Source organism: Aotus nancymaae, unplaced genomic scaffold (assembly GCF_030222135.1).
Source record: "Aotus nancymaae isolate 86718 unplaced genomic scaffold, 86718_ANA_hifiasm-v0.15.2.pri h1tg000041l, whole genome shotgun sequence".
Classification (NCBI taxonomy): domain Eukaryota; kingdom Metazoa; phylum Chordata; class Mammalia; order Primates; family Aotidae; genus Aotus; species Aotus nancymaae.
Genome location: NW_026988455.1, coordinates 15,935,031 through 15,960,107, shown reverse-complemented (window position 1 = coordinate 15,960,107; position 25,077 = coordinate 15,935,031). Strand labels below are relative to the sequence as shown.

General features: G+C 45.6%; 1 protein-coding gene and 1 long non-coding RNA gene across 23 annotated transcripts in view; one reads left to right on the top strand and one right to left on the bottom strand.

Annotated features, from left to right (window-relative positions):
* The window catches only part of KANK1 (KN motif and ankyrin repeat domains 1), a 187,345-nt gene extending 184,787 nt beyond the window's left edge, over positions 1–2,558 (top strand). For all 22 annotated transcript variants that reach the window (XM_064361496.1, XM_064361498.1, XM_064361499.1 and 19 more), the window contains 2 exons: positions 919–1,017; positions 1,599–2,558. In XM_064361496.1, coding sequence (XP_064217566.1) covers positions 919–1,017; positions 1,599–1,661 — 162 coding nt within the window. In that variant the 3' untranslated portion in view covers positions 1,662–2,558. The remainder of the gene's footprint in view (positions 1–918; positions 1,018–1,598) is intronic.
* Positions 2,559–7,606: 5,048 nt separating this feature from the next.
* Positions 7,607–25,077, bottom strand: part of LOC135268624 (uncharacterized) — a 72,149-nt gene continuing 54,678 nt past the window's right edge. The window contains exon 4 of the long non-coding RNA XR_010336920.1: positions 7,607–7,776. This is a non-coding gene — a long non-coding RNA (uncharacterized LOC135268624). The remainder of the gene's footprint in view (positions 7,777–25,077) is intronic.

Sequence of the window (25,077 nt, the reverse complement as noted above, 5' to 3'; positions counted from 1 at the left end):
TGTTGCTGACCAGGACTAGATAGGCTAGGTACGGTGGCTCACTCCTGTAATCCCATCCCTCTGAGAGGCTGAGGCAGGATTGCTTGAGCCCAGGAGTTTGAGAGCAGCCTGGGCAACATAGTGAGACTCTCATCTTTAAAAAAAAAAAAAAAAAAAAAAAATTATCCAGGTGTGGTGGTGCAATCCTATAGTCTAGCTACCTTCGAGGTTGAGGTGGGAGGATCACTTGAGCCCTGGAGGTCAAGGCTACGGTGATCTCTAATCCTGCTACTGCACTGCAGCCTAGAGGACAGAGACCCTGTCACAAAAAAAAAAAAAAGACTAGACAGAAAACAAATTATGCTGTTGTTTACCTTGATGCTCCTTTATATCCATCTGAATCCCTGAAATTCAAGCACTTAAATGAAGCATTTCTTTCTCAGATGTAGTGGTTCCCCTCTTATTTCCGTAAGATACATCTATGCAAGTTGCTGCATGCTTACAGATGTTAATTGTAGCCTTAAACAGAGGTGGTTAGGGCTTTAAGGTAATAGTGCTCTCTCTAAGAGGAAAGCTAAGAGATCTTTGGCAAATTGCAGAGCTTCCAAACACACTACTGGTGCTTGCCTGGTCATTCATAATTATAAGAAAAAAAAACTGTTTCTATCCTCATCTTCTGCCTGCCCCTCCTGGTGAGCAGAATGGTTGAATAAACTAATCCTCTTAAGTGGGACCTCTGGAGGGTGGAGGCTTGCCTCATTCATCTTCACATCCTCAGGCCTTCACACTTAAAGGTCTTGAAAAAGTTTCCCAGAGGACCAAAGGAATAGGGCTATTTGGGGAATCTTGCCGATTACTGGATGTGGTTTTGTTCTCTTACCTTCTCCGGCTGTCTGGAGGCTTGAGAAACCCAACATGGCTTATTCTTTCCATCTTAAGGACGGCAGCACTGCGCTCTCGATCGCCCTGGAAGCGGGACACAAGGACATCGCGGTTCTTCTGTATGCCCACGTCAACTTTTCAAAAGCCCAGTCTCCGGTCAGTGTTGTGCATTTGGCATTTGTAAACAGGCTGAAATCTACCAGACTGGTGGACCCCCTTCCTCCAGGAATTGACAGATTTTATGTTGATTCAGAAAATGGAAGTTTTAGTCTGGAGCTTAACAGTTCACCCTTTCTTTCTGCCCCACCACAAAGGGCAGGAGAACTGTTTAAGTAGAGACTGGGCCTTGCTTGTTCTTGCAAGACAGATGCTCTCACAGCTGTCCAGAGGTTTTAATTCTGTACAGAATTATCCAGATGCACCCCCTGAGCCCGTGGGGATATTTCACCATGGTTCTGGCATCGTTCCTAAAGCAGATGGCAGGCAGCCTGTAGTCCACAGTTCACTGAGTGGGAAGGTGACTTCCCAGGACAGCTGGACATAGCACTGCTGAGCCCAGCTGGCCTTGGAGCTATGCCTGCTGCTGTGGACACCTGTCCTGTTCTCAGCCAGAGCTCTCCTGGCTCCAGCTCACAGCTGGTTGTTGGCTGTGGGGGGCCAAGATCCAATATCACAGGGCACACATCTGCCTGAGATCACTTATTAACCCCCAGTTTTTTTCCTTTCCTGGTCTCTAGGGCACCCCTAGACTTGGAAGGAAGACGTCTCCTGGTCCCACCCACCGAGGTTCATTTGACTGATTGTATGCAAATAGCCCTTCATTTACATGCCACCATTAAGCTGCTAATTGTTCCTGTTGGGGTGACAGATACTGAATGTATGTGTACTGTGCCTGAGCTCACCAGCAAACAGAAGCATAAAGCCCAGGGCTAAAGGCTGAAGCTTCCACAGCGCAGAGACTGCTGGCCTGGGCACACGCGCCACCTTTCTGGCCATCTTCTCTCTGTGTAGGACACACTTTAACCCAGTCTCTGTTGCTGTTGAGTATCTGCTCCGTTATGTACAGTCATAGGAAATTCTGACCTGATCAGCAGGAGCCCCTTTTGTTCTCGCCACTCCCACAAAGAAGTGTCAGGTTCTCATTGCTATGTTATAAAATTTTTCCACTAATATTTATATTTACTAAATGTGGAACCATTAGAAAGCTCTTCCAAAATCTCATTCCAGCATAGTTTTTCCTTTTGCCTTTTATTATTTTAAAATAAGGAAGTTGAGATGAATTTGATCATCCGTAACTTGGGCCTGGGCTAGACAAAACTCTCAAAAAGTATAAAACTTAGAAAACACAGTATTTTCATTTGGTTTTATCTAGGTAGATGTAATATGACTTTTTATAAAAAAGGATATCTATATGAAATTGACACAGTATTTTCAACTTTTATATTCCATACTAAAGACATGAAGAACTACATGTAACATTATCATATTGTATTAATAACTGCACAACTCTAATGATAAAGGTTGGATTGTGTTAGAGGAATTGGCTCTGTATTTGCCTCTAGATAAACAGTGTAGTTCTCTTGTATTTATGGATTCCTTTATGCCGTGTCGCATTTACTTTGGTCCTATATGTATTTAAATGTTTGAAGTGCCTTAGACTCTTGCCATCTTTTCAAAATAAAATTTCATTAAGCTCTGTTCTGTGTCCCTGATTGATCTCTGGCAGCTGTCCGCTCAAGCCCATCGGCTTACAGCAGTGGCAGCACACGCTGATGGATTGAGCAGGGAGGACGAGCGTGCCAGTCCACTGGTCACAGGCTCCAGCAGGGAGACAGCATCGTCCGAGGGCACTTGTCCACTTCACAGCTTGGCTCCTGACTTGGATTGCAAATCGGGAAGCTGAAATTTGAGAACTCCTTAAGCAAAGCGCTCTTGCTCTTCCAACAGGTAATCTCCAAGGGGAGCCCTAGTTGGTTCTTTTAGGTGCAAAAGCGTTCTTGACTGAGGCCAACTGCTGGGTGACTGCGTGAAACTTGTAGTGACAAGAATGGAGAGATAAAGTCGGGCAGACTTTTTATTTCAGGGTACTGCTGGCCACACAGCAGCACCTGTTTTTTATTTTTTTCCTTTGAGACGGAGTTTTGCTTTGTTGCCCAGGCTGGAGTGCAGTGGTGCAATGTCGGCTCACTGCAACCTCCGCCTCCTGGGTTCAAGCAATTCTCCTGCCTCCTAAGTAGCTGGGAATACAGGTGTGCACCACCATGCCCAGCTAATTGTTGTATCTTTAGTGGAGATGATGATGGGGTTTCACCAGGCTGGCCTCGAACTCCTGACCTCAGGTGATCCTCCCACCTCAGCATCCCAAAGTGCTGGGATTACAGGCATGAGCCACCACACTTGGCCTCAAATTCTTTTTAAACAGCAAAGGAAAATGGGACCATCTCATTAAAAACAGCAGCCCAACAGCCAGAATTTAAACGAGGTGTTTTGGCACATTTGCTGGTGAATTTTGACCAAGGCCATCTGTGAGAGCCAAGTGCATTGGAGAAATATCACAAAGACTTTTCTTTCCCTCCCTTCCTCCTTTTAAAAATTAAACATTATTGAGCTCAGGAAAGAGGCCAGAGAATAGCCTTTTCCCATAGGTATTTCATTATGAAGTATTTCACAGAGTGAAGATCTGAACCTTTTGGAGGAAAACTTCAGGGGCTGTGAGAGCTGTGCTGGCAAATCTGGCCAGCAACAGACCAGCTCTCCGAGGACCACAAGGAGGAGCTTCCTCTGCACAAACTGTGAAAGTGAGGTCACAGCCACCCAGGGGGCATGACCTTCCCAGGATATACCTGCTAGCTCTGAGATTCATGCTAAATTTCGGATCATGCTGCTGTTCAAGCCCAAGTTCCTACAGATCCAAAATGGCATAATAAAGCAGAAGAGTGTGAGTGTGTGTGTAGAGAGGTAGAGCTGTGCATGGTATGCCTCTATGGACAGGACCTGCCTTTTGAGCAAATCAGGTATCTCTGGTGGTTTGTGGGCCTGGGAATTTTCTTTATTCCATCTAACAAAGGAAAGTCATGAATGCAAATGAATGAGCAAATGAACCCCTGGTCTGCATGCTGCCCTTCTGATTTCTCATGCTGGATTTTGAAAAAGAAAATGAGTGCTTGTTTTATTGAGTAAGGTCTCACATGATATGTATCTAACCTCTAGGTAATGAATGCTAGCTGGTACCTTGTTTGCTCTAATCACAGTAGGCACTTAGAATGTCTTTTATCTTGGGATCCTGGTACACTGTATAAACAAGACTGATTATCCCATCGGTACAACTGCAGTTTGAGGCACAAACCATAAAGGGATTTGTGACAGAAGGCTTGGGCAAAGTCCCCAAGTTAGGCCAGCATGGGGTTGGCAACTCCTCATCTTATTTTCAGGCTTAAGAGAAGTCCTAGGGCGGGTGCAGTGGCTCACACCTGTAATCTTAGCACTTTGGGAGGCTGAAGCAGGCAGATGACTCAAGACCAGGAGTTTGAGGCAAGCCTGGGAAATATAGCAAGACCCCATCTCTACAAAAAATACAAAAATTAGCCAGGTGTGCATGCACTGTAGTGGCAGCAACTTGGGGGGCTGAGACAGGAGAATCACCTTGCCCCCAGGAAGTCAAAGCTCCAATAAGCCATGACTGTGCCACTGCACTCCAGCCTGGATGATAGAGTGAGACGCTGTCTCATTTAAAAAAAAAAAAAAAAGCTTAAACCTTTAAGTGACGAAGAGCCAATTTCCCAGAAACCTTGGCTTGGAGGTTGAGCCACTGATGGCTGGGATCCCCCTCAAGACAACAGGAATGGAAAGGTGGGACTTTTGAGAGTCTAACATTAGAAAAGTAAAACTAAGCCAGGTGTGGTAGCTCACACCTGTAATCCCAGCTACCGAGACAGAGGCTGAGGCAGGAGGATTGCTCTAGTCCAGGAATTTGAGACCAGCCTGGGCAATGTAGTGAGACCCCCATCTCTTTTGAAAAGAAAAGGAAAAAGAAAAACTGACAACTTGTCCTGACACTATTACAACTAAACTGACAACTAAATGTCTCACTAAGGGGGAGGAAGTGTGCTTCTGGAGAAACTTACTAGGAACACTATCTAGCACTGGTCTCTAAAATAAATGAAGCACTGAGCCCTTTCCTTGTAAGCTGTCAATACTTGGCAGAACAATTTTATCCCTGATTTTGGCAGTACTGAAATACTGCCGATATCTGACGATCTTTGCAGATGGAATCACAAAAGAAAACTTTCTCCTTCAAAGGAAATAATGACCAAATGTAACCTTTCTTCAAATCCTGCTAGATTTTTTGGGAAGGAGCTTGCTGCAAGTAGAATTACTTTCATTTTTATGGTGCTTTTGTATAAGCCTTCCCTTCACAGCATCTTTAAGAATTCCTAGAGGAAGCAAGTAGAAAATGCAAATTGCAGCCAGATATGGTGGCTCATACCTGTAATCCTGGCACTTTGGAAGACCAAGGTGGGCAGATCACCTCAGCTCAAGAATTTGAGACCAGCCTGGGCAAGGTGGCAAAACCTCATCTCTATTAAAACTACAAAAAATTGGGCATAGTGGTGCATGCCTGTAATCTCAGCTACTTTGGAGGCTGAAGCATGAGAATTGCTAACCTGGGAGGCAGAGGTTGCAGTGAACCAAGATCACGTCACTGCACTCCAGCCTGGGCGAGAGAATGAGACTCCATCTCAAAAAAATAAAATAAGCAAATTTCCAGCCTGCTCTGAGGATTCTGTGTCTTTGAGTCTGAGAATCCCCTTCCTTAACAAGCATCCCAGGTGTTTCTGAATATAGCCTTTGGTCCACACTAAGAAACTGTTACTCCCACAGTATGAGACACGATACATCTATTCTTCCCCAAACATGTTAAGCAGGGTTGGGGAGCTACATCAAAGCAAACACTGGCATTACCTTAGCTCTAGAAGGAGCCAGACTTGCCGGGCGCAGTGGCTCATGCCTGTAATCCTAGCACTTTGGGAGGCGGAGGTGGGTGGATCACCTGAGGTCAGGAGTTCAAGACCAGCCTGGCCATCATGGTGAAACCCCATCTTTAAAAAATAAAAAATAAAAAATAAAAAAGAAGGAGCCAGACTTTTGCTGGTGATCTGGATCCACACAGGCTTTCTGTGCTGTGCACCCATGTGCAGCAGCATTTGTGTCTCCTGGAAGAGTCATTTCTAGAAGGCTAGGAACCACAGCTGCCACAGATCCATTTTTCTGTGCTTATAAGGACCCAAGAAGGTGGCTCAGTACACAGGTGACAGTGGCTGGGTGCAGACAGCTCTTAGAATATTTTCCCAACCTAATCTTTTCCATTTGCACTTCCTCATGGAGCTGGAATGTTCCTGCTCAGAAGAAGGCCATGAACCATTGCTTTGGCTTTGGAATTAAGAAGGTTTTCTATTTTCTTTAACTAAAAGCACATTTTTTTTAAAGCCCTGGCCTTAGCCAGAAAGTGTTCTACTTTCTGCATAAGGAAATTACTAATCATATGTTTTCTCTGCTCTTATTCAGCATGGCTGTAATTTAAAAGCCAGCTGATTATAAAAATATATTTAAAGTACATTTTGTTGTAGTTCATTACCACAAAAGGATGTGGCTGAACCCTAGGCCACAATGTTCCTGAACTGCTCATTCGAGCCCCTCCCCACTGAAGGCATCAGCTATTCCCTATGGGACAGTCACAGCTTTTCAAGCATGAAAGATGAAATTATTTGGAACTTGAAGTGGTATCCTTGAGATACCTATCCTGAATTCTGGTAAGGATCTTGCAATGATGGTGGAAAACAAAATAGCTCTTTTTTTTTTTTTTTTTGAGACAATCTCACACCATCACCACTCCCTGCAACCTCTGCCTCCTGGGTTCAAGCGATTTTCCTGCCTCAGCCTCTCAAGTAGCTGTGTTTACAGATGCCCACCACCACGCCCAACTAATTTTTTATATTTTTAGTAGAGACGGGTTTCACTATGTTGGCCAGTCTGGTCTCGAACTTCTTGCCTCATGTTTGGCCCACCTCAGCCTCCCGTAGTGCTGGGATTACAGCCCAAAATACCATTTTTACAGGTACGTGCTTAGACAGAAATGCCTGATTAGAGGATACGAGGAAGGAGCTGGCATTTTAAGAATCCAGCTACCCGCTGCTTCTGCATTAAGACCTTTGTTGATTAAATAAGCAAGAGAATGGAAATATATCCCTAATTTTCATAAGATGGAAGCTGCATAAGAAATACTCCTGTTTCCTTTTTTTTTTTTTTTTTGAGACAGAGTTTTGCTCTTGTCACCCAGGCTGGAGTGCAATGGTACAATCTCGGCTCACTGCAACCTCTGCCTCCTGGATTCAAGCAATTCTCCTGCTTCAGCCTCCTGAGTAGCTGGGACTACAGGCATGCACCACCATGCCCAGCTAATTTTTGTATTTTTAGTAGAGACGGGGTTTCACCATGTTGACCAAGATGGTCTCGATCTCTTGACCTCGTGATCCACCCGCCATGGCCTCCCAAAGTGCTGGGATTATAGGCGTGAGCCACCGGAAATACTCCTATTTCTAAAACCAAATGTCAATCTTGTATTTGAGGCAAGATAAGTTTTACACTTGTTCCCCATTCCCGAACCCAGAAGGAACTAGTTACCCAGCCCTAGAAACCGCCTGGAAGGCTGACGCTGTGTGACTGAGAGCAAGAGAAGATACCTGAGCTGCAGGCAGGCAGGTGCTGCTTTGCTGTCAATGGTGCAGGAAGCTCGATGCTGTGTTGAGGCTGGTTGTAGGAGAGCTGGTGCCAGCTGGGCAGCCACTTCTCACATATCAGGCAGCAAAGGGAGTCTTGCTATGCTCCCATCTGCTCTTTTAGGAAGTACTGGATGTGCTTAAATAAACAGGTAATAAGGAAAATATGTATTAGGTAGAACCCCTGAGAGTTCAGAGAGCTCACCCACCCCCAATCCTGCCTAAAATATGTCACCACCCAGAAAATCCAGTCTTCCAACAGGAAACTTACTAGGATCAAATTTCACACTTGGGTTTGTAACACCATCTGCCAGGACTGAGAAGTTCCGGTGCCTGGCTGATAAATACTAGTTGAATGAGTGTAAAAAAATAACTCAAGTATGGTGTTGGAAGTCAGGAGTGTTGCCATGAGGGAGCAGGAAGGAGGTGACTGGGAAGGAGCCCACACAGGGCTGGTGAGCTCCTGGTAATGGTCGATTTCTTGCCTGGGGGGTAGTTGCACTGTTATGCTCACTTTGTGACCATTCGTCAGGCGGTATACACACGATTTGTGTGCTTTCTTGTATATATATATTAACTTCAATTTTTTTCAAGTTTAAGAAAATGAAAAAGTTTGATCAAAAAAATCTTGGGAAGGAGGCTGTAGATTTGAGAGTCAATATGATCAAAGAGATAGTGAAAGGATGTAAAAACTGAAAAACTCTTAGCCCTGCTATTTCTTGAATGTGAACACAGAGCTTTGCATGATGGCTGTTGTGGCCCACATGTAATCTTGAATAGCAGTCACTAGAGCTGTTCTCAGACACTCCAGTTCTTTTTCTGGGCACAACAGAATAGGATGTATTGCCCACCCACTTTTGAAGTTAGACTTCTCCAGTGAAACACTAGAAAAAGTGAAATGTCAATTCCAGACGGAAGCTTTAAAAGCCAGTGCAGTTCACCCTGTCACAGTGATCACAGAAGCAAGTGTTGACATAGACATACCATTAGCGTCGGTCCCTGAGTGACTATGTGGAATAGAGTTCCCTTGCCAAGCTGTGTTGCAGGTGTATTAGGAACAAGAAATAATCCTTTATCATGTTAAGCCAGAGAAGTTAGGGAGTGATTTGCTGGCACAGCTTAACTTAGGTTTTCTTTTTTTGTTTTGTTTTTTTGAGACAGTGTTTTGCTCTTGTTGCCCAGGCTGGACGACAATGGTGCGATCTTGGCTCACTGCAACCTCTGCCTCCTTGATTCAAGCGATTCTCCTGCTTCAGCCTCCCAAGTAGCTGGGATTACAGGCATTCGCCACCACACACAGCTCATTTTGTATTTTTAGTAGAGAGAGGGTTTCACCATGTTGGTCAGGCTGGTCTCAAACTCCTGACCTCAGGTGATACCCACCTCGGCCTCCCAAAGTGCTGGGATTACAGGCGCCCGGCCATAACTTAGGTTTCTTGATACAGAAACTGGTTCCCGGAAGTGAGGTGTTGCTGTAAACAAATGGCTTAGTAGCTGATTTCTGGACAGCAACAAAACTGTCACTGGGGACATAATCATAGGACAATGACAACTATTTGAATGACAGTTTTCTTAATAATCCCCAAAAGAAAGTAATCTGTTGCCTACAATGGATGTCTTAGGGCACTAGGGACTAAATAATTTTGTGTGAGGAAAGCCATTTCCTATGTACCTATATGCACAGTCTCCCTAGATTGTCTCTTAGGAACTTGTAGCCCTCAAACTTTGGTGTGCACCAGAACCCCCAGGAGGGCTTATGAACACACACTGCTGGGCCTCAACCCTGAGTTTCCAATTCAGTTGGTCTGGAAAGAGGCTCAGGAATTGGCATTTCTAACAAGTTCCCAGGTGATGCTGATGCTTCTGGTCCAAAAGCCCCACATGGAGAAACTGTGCTCTAGAGGAAGGGCTCTGGTAACAGAGCTCTCTGGTGGGCAGGAACCCTAAGGGTCCTTCATTGTTTCATCTTTGCAGGGCTTTCGTCTTTTGCAGTTTCCAGTGACTAAGCCTTATGGGTTCACCTGTTCCCTGTGGAACGTGTGCTCCCCAGTATAAAAAGCGAATTCTGCAAAGATGCCATTGCCCAATGGGAAGTCTTTCATTCTACAGCATATAGTACAACATATCAAGTGTTTATAAAGCCTGTATTCATCCAGAATTTGGTTTTAGAATTTGGCCATAGAACTCAACTTGACTCATAGCAGTAAGAAAAAAAAACTCACTAAATGACTCATATGTTTCAGTTAGTAATGTTTCTTTATGCTAACCCCATGAATCTCCCTGTGTTGGCTCACTCCCTTATGAATGCGCATTTTAAAACCATGGTCTCCTCTGGAAACTGTCGTGGCATAGGAGAGAGTGCTGCACTGCCACCCTCTCAGCTGCTGCCTCCACCTTCCATCCTGGGCTCTGATTCTGCTGTTGGGCAGAAGAGCACAGCGTTTTTCCTTTCTGGAGCAGAAAAGCAGTCATCCTAGATGTTCACACTAAGATCCAAGAGACAGACGAATCTGTGTTGGAAAGCCACAGGGGCCCAATGGACCCAGGAACCAATTTGAAGATCCTCTTGCCTAAGAACACATACTCTAAGTCCACAGCTCTGAGGTCAGAGACTGAGTTGAGATGAGTTAGAAGAGGGAGAAGACGGCGAGGCACAGTGGCTCAGGCCTGTAATCCCAACACTTTGGGAGGCCGAGGTGGGTAGATCATAAGGTCAGGGGTTCAAGATCAGCCTGACTAACATGGTGAAACCTCGTCTCTACTAAAAAGACAAAAATTAGCTGGGCATGGTGGCACATGCCTGTGATCCCAGCTACTTGGCAGGCTGAGGCAGGAGAACTGCTTGAACCAGGACCTGGGAGGCGGAGGTTGCAGTGAGCCAAGATCGCGCCACTGCACTCCAGCCTGGCCTACAGAGCGAGACTCTGTCTCAAAAAAAAAAAAAAAAACAAAACGGGGGGAGAAGACATCAGTGTTTCACTGGGAAAGGAAGCAACTTGTTTATATCTTCTCTTATCTATAAATCAATCTCCAAGAGACAAGACACTCAGAAAGTACACTTGCTGAGATTGATTGACGGAAGGCCTTGAATGACCGAAGGAACGTTAATGAAGTTCCCCATATGCTTCATTCAATCATCGTCAGGATATATGACCACATACATAACCAAATAGCCAGAAGCTCGGTGTCTGTCTTATAAACCTTGCTATAGATTTTGTTCTGCAGAACATCTTTTAGAGGTGAAATCTCACTCTGTCACCCAGGCTCAAGTGCAGTGGTGAAATCTTGGCTCACTGCAACCTCTGTCTCCTGGGTCCAAGGGATTCTCATGCCTCAGCCTCCCGGGTAGCTGGGATTACAGGCACACACCACCATACCCGTCTAATTTTACCATACCCAGCTAATTTTGTATTTTTAGGAGAGACAGGGTTTCACTATGTTGGCCAGGCTGATCTCGAACTGATGACCTCAGGTGATCTGCCCGCCTCAGTTTCCCAAAGTGCTAAGATGACAGGCGTGAGTCACTGCACCTGGCATATAATATTTAAAAAGGTAGAGCAAAGTACTTTTGCTTACCTTTGTGTGTCAGAGTTTAGGGACTCCAGCTGAGGACAAACATCCTACACTTGCTAATACACAACAGTCTTAGGTTCAGAAATTTTTTTGCCAAATTCTTGTCAATGCTTCCAATCCTTTTTAAAATTAGGGGGCCCAAATATTGTCATTACCCACCATTGAGTTTCTAAAGATTACCTTTCGGCCAGGCACAGTGGCTCACAGTAATCTCAGCACTTTGGGAGCACAAGGGAGACGGATCACCTGAGGTCAGGAGTTGGAAACCAGCCTGGCCAACATGGTGAAACCCCGTCTCTCCTAAAAATACAAAAACCAACCAGGCATGGCGGCTTGCGTGTGTAATCCCAGCTACTCAGGAGGCTGAGGCAAGAAAATCCCTTGAACGCAGGAGGCGGAGTTTGCAGTGAGCCAAGATTGTGCCACTGCACCTCCAGCCTGGTCAACAGAGACTCTGTCTCAAAAACAAATTAATTAATTAATTAGTTAGTTAAAGATTACCTTTCATTGATCTGGACCTACATTTACCTCTGCATGAAGAGGAGTTTCACCCAGGAGCCAACATGATGAACGTTAACTGCTATTAGCAACCCACCCATCCGGGCAGACAGGCTGTCGGCCAGAATCTACCGAAATGTAGCGGTCACTCTTCCCTTTGCTTCCCACTTCCGTTCATGTGATGCCTAATAAAGAATGACATTTCACTCGTACTCACTGTCCACAGTTTACCAAGATATGAAATACGTCTATAGTGTAACAGACCAGTGAAAGATACTCAGTTTGGGCCACTGTTAGTAAAGAAGCAATTTACAGGGACCTATTTTATTTGAAGGTGAAAGCTGCTTCTGATAACTCTTCAAGCAGTGCATCATTCTGATTTCTAGATGGGATATGTCAGTTATTTATGGTCATGATATTGTTATGTAACAGACACTCCTCAAAGCCTCAGGAGCCTACAACAGTACACATGTATTTCTCACACCTCTGGGTGCCCAGCGAGGCAGCTCAGCTGACCTTGGCCAGTCTCACCTGCAGCTGTCAACTGGCCTTGGCTGGATAGCTGAAGTGTGTTCTCATGGCCATAACAAAAATCCAAGAATAGAGGTGGACAAGGATCCTTGAGGTTCAGGCTTAGAACTCAGACTCCATCATTTTCATGGCACTCTATTGGCCCAAACAAGTCACAAGACCAGTCCAGATTCAAGGAGATTGGGAAACAAATCCTTCAGTGAAAGGAACTGCAAAGCTACATGCCAGAGTGTTTGGCTATAGAAAGAAAGGGCCAGGCACGGTGGCTCACGCCTGTCATCCCAGCACTTTGGGAGGCTGAGGCAGGTGGATCACTTGAGGCCAGGAGCTCAAGACCAGCCTGGCCAACATGGTGAAACTCCATCTCTACTAAAAATACAAAAATTAGCTGGGCATGGTGGCACACACCTCTGATCACAGCTACTCAGGAGGCTGTGGCAGGAGAATCACTTGCACCGGGAAGCAGAGGTTGCCGTGAGCCAAGATTGCGCCACTGCACTCCAGCCTGGTGACAGAGCGTGACTCCATCTGAAAATACATAAATAAAAATAATAAAAGAAAGGATTTGGAGCCATAAAATGTAACACATCTATCATAGCGGGATCCTCTCCCAATAATAGCTCTGGCCAGGATTTTCAAATTGCTCAAGAGTCATACTTCTAACAACCTACCTAAATACCTGTGGGGATGTGTGGAGCTAGGAACTCTGGTCCACCCTCGAGACTGATGATTGCGGAGCCTTTTCTGTGGTGGAGGCCTCTTGTAAGTTCTCAGCCACATCATTATCACTACCTGAGCGCTGCCATCAAAAAGCCCCTAACCAGAGTCATCTGCTAAGTAGCCAGTGACTGAATGGAAGCAGAAGGTAGAAAGCAGTAGCCTGTTGGTAAATATGGGGGTGGTAACCCAAAAACAGATGTGAGAAGAGAGCTATCATAAAAGTCTTGGGAGCTAGTTTTTGAGGGGTTTGCTGTTATTAGCAGTCTCTGTCTGACGCCAGGCTGGAGTGCAGTGACGCCATCTTGGCTCAGTGCAGCCTCCACCCACTCAGTTCAAGAGATTCTCCTGCCTCAGCCTCCTGAGTAGCTGGGATTACAGACATGTGCCAACATGGTTGGCTAATTTTTTTATTTTTAGTAGCGATGGGGTTTCACCATGTTGGCCAGGCTGGTCTTGAACTCCTGGCCTCAAGTGATCCACCCAACTCAGCCTCCCAAAGTGCTGGGATTACAGATGTGACCACCACACATGGCCTTGGGAGCTAGTTTCAAGTGGTATTCTTGAGGAGTACCAGGGTGATACACCACTGAGGGAAGAATTCCATCTCCAGCCTGTTCCCACTAAGGAGACTGTGCCGTAAAGCACTGGGGAAATCTGATCTCCATAGCCCTTTGGCTTCCAACTAAGAAAGCAGGGACAGGCATGAGGTATAGTAGAGTCCCATTAAACCCTCAGCTGGTGAACGTAATTTCACCACAAGCCATGGCTATTTCCTGTGGCCAACAGGAAAAGGCTGCACAGTCATTTCTGAATTCCTGTGAAAGAACTGCTCTGAGGCAGTCTTATCAAGCAAGTCTAGCTCTGTCTCTGGTCAGTGACTCGAAGGCATCTTCCCTTCCTTTCATAGCTGATCCCGGTCTAACCTGTCACAAAGGTTAGACAACATTGGTTGTACCATACTGACCCCAGGAGGGGGAAGTGGAGATGCTGACTGATAGGAGAGCATTACCATTTGCTAATGAAGTTAAGGGAATCCTCATTCCCCAAGGACGTTTCAGCTCTTCTGCCTGCTGAAGGTGGAGCGTGCTGCAGTCATCGCTTTGGTCAAGCATGACTAACAGCCTTATAGGAGAGCAGGTGGAGCTAATGGGGAAAACAAAAATAAGAATCGTGTTCAACATGTTCAGAAGCACTGAAGATGATGGGCTTAATCAGCCAGTGGCCTGGTCCTCCTCGCACTTAACGGAGGGAGGCCAAATGCCTGACCACCTCTGGCTTCTCCCTGCAAAAACTCTAAAGATCCTGGAGCTGAGATAGGGGACTTCCGTTTGTTTTTTGATTTTTTTTGAGATGGAGTCCCACTGTGTCACCCAGACTGGAGTGCAGTGGCGCGATCTCCACTCACTGCAACCTCCAACTCCCAGGTTCAAGCGATTCTCTTGCCTCAGCCTCCTGAGTAGCTGGGATTACAGGCATGCAGCATCACGCCTGGCTAATCTTTTTTGCATTTTTAGTAGAGATGGGGTTTTGCCACGTTGGCCAGGCTGGTCTCAAACTCCTGACCTCAGGTGATCCATCCTCCTAGGTCTCCCCAAGTGCTGGGATTATAGGTGTGAGCCACCGTGCCCAGCCGTTCATGGCAAGTCTTAAGACAGCCAGTAACACATCTAAAGGGGGTCATTGTGCAAACAGGAAAGAGATGCGTTCTGTGCTTCGCTAGGAAGAAGAGAGTCCAGAGGCTGAGCCAAAAATCCAACAACTAGCACATATTTAAATGGGCTCCCCCAGGCAGGAATGAGGCAGGGAAGGTTTCTTCAAATAAACAGACATTTGTTCAGCTAAACTCCGAGGAGCACCACCTGCCCCCTTGTGAAAGGCCTTAGTAAGGAGTCCAAGAGGTTATGGGAGGTCCCAGCCAGCACAGAGAGGACTACTACCTCCAACCCCCCCAGCTCCCTTCATTCCTCAGCCTGACTTATCAGCTCCCCCTAGTGGCCAGTGGTAGACACATCCCATCATGAGCCAGTCTCCCAATAACGATGGTTTTTTTGTTTATTTATTTGAGACAGAGTCTTGCTCTGTCACCCAGGCTGGGGTCCAGTGGCATGATCTCAGCTTATTGCCACCTGCACCTCTCAGGTTCAAGCAATTCTCTTGCCTCAGTCTCCCTAGTAGCTGGGATTATAGGCATGAGCCACCACACTGACTAATTTTTATATTTTTAGTAGAGATGGGGTTTTGCCACATTGGCCAGGCTGGTCTGGAACTCCTGACCTCAGGTGATCCACCTGCCTTGGCATTCCAAAGTGCTGGGATTACAGGCATGAGCCACCACGCCCGGCCAACCATGGTTTTTAAACAGGGCATTTTGGGTTACAAAATTAATGTAACTACAAGTGTTCTTAAAAGTTGAATAAATCTGAAATCTTTATTGTATAGTAATGGTCAACATCATTTCATGAAACTTTATGTGTGTGTGTATGTGTGTGTGTTTATGTGTCATCTCAGTCACAAAATAAGATGTGTTTGGGTTTTTTGGTTTCTCCTTAAGACAGGGTCTCACTCTCACCCATGCTGGAGTGCTGTTGTGCAATCATGGCTCACTGCAGCCTCAACCTCCTGAGCTCAAGCAATCCTCCCGCTTGGGCCTCCCAGGCAGCTGGGATCACAGATGCACTCTATCACACCCGGCTAATGTTGAGGCAGAATCTCACTATGTCGTTGAGGCTGGTCACTTTTTTTTGTGATAGCCTCATGGTCTAGGAAAGTTTTTTTTTTTTTTTTTTGAAACAAAGTTTCACTCTGTCACCCAGGCTGGAGTGCAGTGGCGCGATCTTGGCTCACCGCAACCTCCAACTCCTAGGTTCAAGCAATTCTCCTGTCTCAGCCTCCCGAGTAGCTGGGACTACAGGTGTGTGCCACCATGCCCAGCTAATTTTTGTATATATTTTTTTCTTTTAGTAGAGACGGGGTTTCACCATGTTGGCCAGGATGGTTTCAATCTCTTGACTTCATTATCCACCCATCTCAGCCTCCTAAAAGTGCTGGGATTACAGGCCTGAGCCACCACGCCCAGCCAGAAAAGTTTCAAAGTTAATAGCAAGTAACTTTTCTTTCCATATCAGCCTACTTCACTCTTCTTTTTAATGACATTTGACTTTTTTTATTGTAGTAAAATAAACATAGTATGAAGTTTGCCATTTTTACTATTTTAAGTGTATAATTCAGTGGCATGAAGTGCACTTACAGTATTTTGTAACTAGCACTACTATCCATATCCAAACCTTTTTCATCACCCATAAGAGCAACTCCGTAACCACTAAGCAATACTGTCCACATCCCCTCCCTCATCCCCTGGAAGCCTCAGTTCTACTTCCTGTCTCTATGCTGTTGACCGTTCTAAATAGCTCACATCTAGACAGTGGAATCAGACAACAGTTGTCCTTTTGTGTCTGATTCATTTCACTTAGCATCATGTCCTCAATGTTCATCCATGTTGTAGCACACATCAGAACTAAATTCCTTTTCATGGCTAAATAATAGTGCATTGTACGAATATTCCACCTTTTGTTTATCCATTCATCTGCTATCACCACCTCATCTTATTTTATTCTAGATTAGGTCTGACTCTGTCACCCAGGCTGGAGTGCAGTGGCACAATCATGGCTCACTGCAGGCTGGACTTCCCAGGCTCAGGTGATCCTCCCACTTCAAACCTCCCAGGTAACTGGGATTACAGGTGCACACTGCCATGACTGGTAAATTTTTTGTAGCGATGAGGTTTCACCACGTTGCCCAGGTTGGTCTCAAATTCCTAGGATCAAATGATACTCCTGCCTCAGCCTCCCAAAGTGCTAGGATTATAGGCAAGAGCCACTGCGCCCAGCCACCACCTCATTTTAAAATGAAGGAAGTGAAGCTCTGACTGGCTCAGGGTGAGCCCAGTACTTCGTGGGAGGCCTGATCACAAACAGCAGGCCTCCTGCCTCCTAAGCCAAGACTTCTGTCACTACACCAACCTACTGAGAGCCTGCTTTGCCTTGACACTATTTAATATTCTGCTCCAATTTCAAGTTGTGAAAAATAACAAATGCTTAGATAGCACTTAACTACACACAGGCACTGTTCTGAGCGCTTGGTTCATGTTAACTCATTTTCTCCTTACCAGAAACCTATCAAGTACTTGAACACCATTACTATCCCGCTCCCAACCCTATACCCACTTTTTTTTTTTTTTTTTTTGAGACAGTCTTGCTCTGTTGCCAGGCTGGAGTGCAATGGTGCAATCTTGGCTGACTGCCACCTCCACCTCCCGGGTTCACGTGATTCTCCTGCCTTAGCCTTCTAAGTAGCTGGGACTACAGATGCGCACCACCACGCCCGGCTGATTTTTGTATAAATTTAGAAGAGACGGCATTTCACCATGTTGGCCAGGATGGTCTTGATCTCTTGACCTTGTGATCCGCCCACCTCGGCCTCCCAAAGTGCCGGGATTGCAGGCATTCACCACCGTGCCTGGCCTACTATCCCCTTTTTATAGATGAAGCAACAGAAACATTGGGAGGTTAAGTAACTTGTCCAAGATCACACAGCTGTCAGTTAGAAAGCCAGGCAGAGCTGCACCAATCTCCTGTACTGAATCACTTTGCCACACTGCCCGCTCTTGCAGAGAGAAAAGCATTCTTTGCCAAAGCAACATTGTATTTCTAGTGAGACTCAAATTCCAGACAAGAAATCAAATAAGGTATCCTGTAACAGATGAACTTAGGAAGACAAATGTGTTCCAAGGGAAGACTGCAAGTTTACCTGCCTTAACACAAACATCTCTGGTCCCAAATTCCGCATGGGGCTCGTGAGACAGTCTCTTCTTATCTAGGAACAACAGGACAAATGACAATTCTCCAGGCCCAGAATTGGTTCCCTGACACATTCTAGACTCTGCTTAAGGACACAGAAGTCTGATTCTGGAGATGCCCTTGCTCCTGAAATCACAACTGTGCAGTGTTCTGTGTACCTCTGAGCCCCCTGCCCCAGCCTACCGTGGCCACCATGGTGGGTTTGGCCAGTACTCTACACAGCCCAGAAGTGTCACACAGGCACCCAAGAACCCTGCCCTTGTTACATTTAAGTCAGGTGACTCAGTGACTAGGGAGACAGAAACTTCTAGAAAGAAAGCCAAAAAGAATCCACAGCTGCTTTCTCCAAGGCTGATTTACTTGGAAATGCGAGTGATGAGGCTGTCACTCCCAGCTGAGGATGCAGGAGAGAGGAGGGAGGCTTGCCGTCTCCCAGAAAACCAACGAGGACACTTCATTTCCAGGCACTGGGGAGAAAATAGACGATTAGAAAGTCTGAGCTCCAGCAGACTCCTGGTCCTTGCAGTGGGCTGTCTGTGTTCTCTACGTTGCGTTTTCAAGTCAACACTCACAGCACTAATTGACCTGCCACAGTCCCTCAGGCTGCAGCTCTGATAAGGCTCCCTCAAAGCGACCTTCCCCAGCGACCAGCTTGCTTGCTTCTGCTATTTCCTTTTTATTAGGGAATGCCTCATACTGCTAAAATGGCAGACAAGGTTTAAATGCACTGCTACTTTGTATGTCTAGCCATTTTTAAAAATTTTTTCAACCTTACCACCAGTATTAACAGCTCCTACATCAGAAGGAAGGTGCCACAGGAATCAGGGTGCTACATGGCACAGGGTTTGGGGGGGCAGTCCCATGATACCCCATTGTATTCAGGCTCCCCAGAGGAGCAGAGCCAATAGGATATATGTATAGATGTATAGAAAGTGACGGATTACAAGGGATTGGCATATGCAATTACTGAGGCCAAGAAGTCCTATGCTCTGCCATCTGCGAGCCGGAGGCCCAAGAAAGCCAGGGGCATAGCTCCAGCCCAGACCCAAAGGCCTGAGAACCAGGGAAGCCAATGACTGAAGGCGGGAGAAGATGGAGGTCCCAGCTCAAACAGAAAGGGAATTTTACCTTCCGACACATTTTTGTCCTATTCAAGCCCTCTATAGATTGGCTGGTACCCACCCATGTGGGTAAGGAAAGCCCTCTTTACTCAGTCACCAATTCAAATGCTCATCCCTTTCAGAGACACCCGCACAGAGGTCTGCCAGCTTTCTGGGCATCCCTTAACACAGTCAAATTAACACATAAAAGAACCATTACACCCTCTTGTCCAGAAGTCTTTGCACATAAGCATCCTTGAATTCTAATGAAGCCTGGGAACCTGTCCAGAGCCAGGGCGAGAAAGAACCCACGCAAGTCGGAAACTAGCAGCACCTGCAGACCCCGGAGGAGTCACACGGGCAAGCGCCCAGCACCGCCCCAGTTACATTCAGGTCCTGTGGCTTCTTGACCAGGAAGAGAGAAACTTCTCAAACAAAAGCCAAAGAGAATCCACAGCTGCCTTCTCCAAACCTGTTATAGCTGGAAAAGCAAGTGATGGGGAAATCACATGAGCTCATGCTTGTGAAAGCACCCTGTCAACAGGCACTGGGGAAGCGTTTGCTTTTTTGTTAATAAGGTCATTTTTTTTTCTTGAGGTCACATTGTTCATTCCAGTTTCACCCACTGGCATCTCTCCCCAGAGCACACAGACATGCACACAAAAACAACAGTCTTCCAATTTATCCCACAAGTATGGACGGTAGCTGGTCCGACCATTGGACTGTCCACTGCACTGCGGAGTTCCAGCAGGCTGCTCTGATGGGAAACAAAGAAAAAGCAACCTGTGGGCAGCGAGGTTTTTCCAGGGAATCTATAGACTGTCTTTATCGAATGTGGGGAGGAAAGGGGTCCTCTCAGGAATGAGGATCTGCTGTAAGGCTGTGCCAGGGCATTCATGCCCGTGTTCCTCTCAGTCTTGGCCTCGCTGATCCCACCATCCCTCCAGGTGCGCTGTAGAACTTCCAAAACTCATTCCCATGAATACGTCAGCTAGGTGGTCGCCAAGTCTACAGGTCCTTCCTCCCTACCGCTCTCGGGTCCACCCCCTTCTCCCACTGCTGCTACCATAGTTCCGAGCACTGCCACTTCCCCTGGAGTGCTGCAAGGTAATCCGAACTGGTCTCCCCACTGTCAGCCTTGTCGCCTTCAGTGTGGTCATATTATTCCCTGGTAAAGCCACTCAGTGGCTTCAACTTGGTCTGGCATGATGAAGTCTCCTCTGTAATCTGGGTTCAGCGCCATCACACTCCTCCCACACCTCCAACTGAGCAAAACCAAATGTCACAGGAGGTCTTGCCTTAAGCCTCTGTCACCCACTTTATTACTCAGAGTTTGTCCCCAGTGTTGCAACCAAGTGCTGAGGCTCCTTGGGCTGTCTCGTTTTTGAGCATCAAATGCAGGCCTCCTTTGCCACAAAATGTGACTGCCTGATTGACAGGAGCATAGTTACAGGGGTACATCAGGTGGCCCTATCCATATCAGTGGATACATTCGTAGACAATCAGGATTGATCAGGACAAGCTCTCCGAATGTATCCATCCATTTGAAAGAAAGGCAATCAAGATGGAGATTAAAATCAACTTAAAACGGGACTAAAGGGCAAAATAGCCTCCCTTGGGAGGTTCTGAGTTGTAGGGTAGGAGGTGGCATGTCCTCGGCTCAGTGCATCCTTGTTCCCATTCCATGGTTGACAGCTTCCGTTTCTCATTTCTTATTAGACTAAAGCTTGGCTATTGCTCTGTTTCTTTTCATTGATGAAGCTTAAATAACCAATAATCATGGCATGCAAAACACAGTGCTCCAGACTTCATATGGTTAAAGTGACAGTCTTCATTTTTGAAAACATGCTCCAGATGACTTTAGAAAAGGTGGAATTACTTCCTTTCGTAGGCCACTGCACAGATCCCACTTTGTCCTAAAGTGAGATGAGGGCCGAGAGAGGCTTCCTGGGCTAGCTACACCAGACCCACCTCTTGCCTTAACTTTATTCACTTGTGGGTAACAGCAAGAGATGAGCCTATTTTGGGGCCGAGCGCAATGGCTCACGCCTATAATCCCAGGGCTTTGGGAGGCAGAGGTGGGCAGATCATTTGAGGTCAGGAACTCGAGATCAGCCTGGCCAATGTAGTGAAACCCTGTCTCTACTAAAAGTACAAAAATTAGCCATACATGGTGGCACAAATCTGTAATCCCAGCTACTCAAGAGGCTAAGCCAGGAGAATCACTTGAATCTGGAAGGTAGAGGTTGCAGTGAGCTGAAATCATGCCATTGCACTCCAGCCTGGGCAATGGAGTGAGACTCCATCTCAAAAAGAAAAAAAAAAGAAAAAGAAAAAAAAAAGCCTATTTTTGCCTATAGTATAAACACATGATTTTGAGTCTTAGTCTAACCTTCTAAAATACTGAAAGGCTACAATAAAACATCAAACTAGACTTGTTTCTTATAAAATGATATATGTTTCCCTTCCAAAATTGGAAGAATGATATTTTTCCCTCCAGTAAAACAAAGGAAAAGAGAATTGGCTGGGTGTGGTAGCTCACACCTGTAATCCCAACACTTTTAGAGGCCGAGGCAGGTGGATCACCTGAGATCAAGAGTTTGAGACCAGCCTGGCTGACATGGCGAAATTCCCTCCCTACTAAAAATATGAAAAATTAGTTTGGTATGGTGGTGGTTGCTTGTAATCCCAGCTACTCCAGAGGCTGAGGCAAGAGAATTGCTGGAACCTGGGAGGCGGAGATCATACCACTGCACTCCAGCCTGGGTGACAGAGTGAGACTCAGTCTCAAAAAAAAAACAAAAACAAAAAACCTAGGTGATAATTAAATGAAATTTAATATTAAATGTATTCTATAGGCCAGGCACAGTGGCTCACGCCTGTAATCCCAGCACTTTGGGAGGCCTAGGTGGGCAGACCAGGAGGTCAAGAGATCAAGACCATCCTGGCCAACATGGTGAAATCCCATCTCTACTTAAAAAAAAAAAAATACAAAAAAAGCTGGGCATGGTGGCACGTGCCTGTAGTCCCAGCTACTCGGGAGCCTGAGGCAGGAGAATCACTTGAACCCGGGAGGCGGAGGTTGCAGTGAGCCAAGATTTGCGCCACTGCACTCCAGCCTGGCGACAGATTGAGATTCCGTTTCAAAAAAAAAAAAGTATTAAATGTCTCCAAATAAAACATCACAATTATTAAAATTCTTTAAAAAGAAAAACTTTAAAATTTGTTATCAAAAAACTCTTTAAAAAGCAATTTAAAGGGAATCTTTGCCTTTTACAGCATTGACTCCACTGCTCTCTTTTCCTTTCCATTTTGGTTTTTCATTCTTTAATTCCTTTATGTCTCCCAATAAAGGATGAAACATGTACAGTTTGGGCATATATCTAGTTGCACATATCTTGGTCCTAGTGTAAAAGACCACATCGTTTACAGGAATGTGTAGCCTTTTCTTAATTTAAAAGAATGCAGGACACAGGAGAGAACCACAACCTGCAGATCCAGGCCTGGGGAGCTGTCTGCCCTGGGGCACTCTGCCACCTAGTGTCTGAATCTGCATACTGCACTCTGTATCTCCCTTGGTCTGAGAGGGATGGAGTTCCTTCTACCATATGGCCACTGACATCACCATCACCTTAGGACCAACCCCAGTGCTCTGCAATGGAGAACAAGCGCCACCATGCTGCAGGGTTTGAGAAAGCAGGAACTCTGGAACCAGACACCTAACTTAAGGCTCCTAGCTTCCAGTTTACCAGACTTTGAGCAAGGGATTTTACCTTTTTAAGCCCTTGTTTCTACATCTATAGAATATGGATGGTTAAAATGCCTGCCTCTAGACCTGTAACCACTGAACTTCTAGAAAGCCAAATGGGTGTGATGTTATAAACGTTAAGTGAAATATCACAGATAAAGTGCCTGCAAGGCATAGATCAGGCTGGGCACTGTAGCTCATGCCTATAATCCCAGCACTTTGGGAGGGCAAGGCGAGCAGATCACTTGAGGTTAGGAGTTCAAGACCAGCCTGGGCAACATAGTGAAACCCCAAGAGGACTAAATTCTATTTTTTTTTTTTATCTTGCCCAAATTCCTCTCTAAGGGGTCTGGGGAGTCATGCCCTACAAATCATTAATTCTCATCAGATGGGTTTTATTCAACCCTATATATTGTGACTTACTTTCCAATCTGACTCTGGCATAACATTATGAGACAAGGGAGAAAATCAAAATATTTTACACCAAAACATGTTTGCCGTATTTTGAAATGGCCCTGCAAAGCTGTCCTTTGTAGGGGAAAAATTGCATCTATAAACAATCTCTATTAACATAGCTAGATCTTTTTCTTCCAGACCCTTCCAATCCTAAAGAGATTATTAACGAAGGTCTGACTAGAAACATTTATCTATTGTCTCTAAGGGCAGCCGCTATGAGACTTCAGAAGAACTTTGGTCTCCACAATCTTTATGTTAACCTGAACATTCCCTTTCTATGAATTCCAGATCTTTAGACAAACTCAACCGTCAACCAGAAAATGTTTAAATTCACCTATAGCCTGGAAGTGCCCCACCCTGCCCCCTATAACTTGAATTGCCCCACCTTTCTGGACCAATGTCTTTCTCAAATGTATCTGATTGATGTCTCACGCCTCCCTAAAATGCATCTGACCACCTCGGGCACATGTTTTTAGGAGCTCCTGAGGGCTGTGTCACTCATGTTTGGCTCAGAATAAATGTCTTCAAATATTTTACAGAGTTTGACTCTTTTCACTGACACGCTCTAAAACTTGCCTCAGTCTCTCCCTCTGCCTTACGGCCCTCGATCAAATTCTTGCTTCTGAGGAGGCAAAAACTGAAGTTGCTGCAGACTCCTACAGATTCACCACCAACATCCTGACCTGTCATTTTATGGGTGAGGACACTAAACCGCAAGGTCCTTAAATGGCCTCTCCACAGCATTAGCCAAACCTGAACAAGATCCCAGGTGTTCTGGATTCCCATCCAAAAGAAAAGGGGAAACCCAAGCCCCTGTTTCCATCTCACCCAGGATCTCCTGTCTTCCCAAAGCACTTTACCTTCTTTCCTGCCCAGCTGTTGAAATATCAAACTGTACCAAGAGTTTGGCCATGATGGACTCTGTTCTCCACACACTAAGATATTTATCTTCCTGGTCATCAGTAGAAATATTAATAATATTGGTTGCCATTTATTGAGCAGTGTGTTAAGCATCCATATTATTTAATGGATGTTTCTCTAGCTGTATTTTAAAGTTCTAAATTTGCAGCATTTGAATGAATGCCTGACTTCTGAGCCAAAGTGAGAAAAAGTGAAAACACAAATGAGTTTTCTCAACAATTTTTCTCCCCAAAATTAGCTCTGCTACTTTGTACAAGTCTCCTTTTCTAAGCTCCAGCTTCTCATCTATTCAGCAGGGATATGAACATCTACAAGGTTATGGTCAAGTTTAAAAGCACATTTGTCTGATACCAAGTAGTCAGTAAACGATCATTATCATCATTACTTCTCCAGTTGGTTATTTGGGCGGGGCTTGACAGGGAGTTTGGGTAACAGGCGATAAGGTAAAGGACATTAGGGAAAGTCTGAAAGAATATAATAAGGATAATATATTTTAAATGTATTTTTCTCTTTTGTATTTTGTGAATGACTTTTCCCCTAGTTAGCCTAAGGTAATTCTTATGCCTCAGGGAGGTTTGAGATTGTTATAGCAGGAATGCAAACAGAAAAAAAAAAGACAGATCTAGGTTTGATTTCCAAATTTGAGTTCCTAGAAAACCTGAGGATTAGGGGTTGCTTTGGCAAGATGGCCAAACAGGAACAGCTCTGGGTTGCAGCTCCCAGCAAGACCAATGCAGAAGACGGGTGATTGCTTCATTTCCAACTGAGGTATCCTGTTCATCTCACTGGGACTGGTTAGGCAGTGGGTGTAGCCCCACAGATGGGGAGCAGAAGCAAGGCGGGGCATCACCTTACCTGGGAAGTGCAAGGAACTAGGGGCCTCCCTCTCCCAGGGAGAGGAAAAACCAGTGCAAAAATGCTTAAACATCCAAAATCCAAAATGCCTCCTTTCCAAATGATTGCAACTCCTCTCCGGCAAGGGCACAAAACTGGATGGAGAATGAGTTTGACGAAGTGACAGAAGTAGGCTTCAGAAG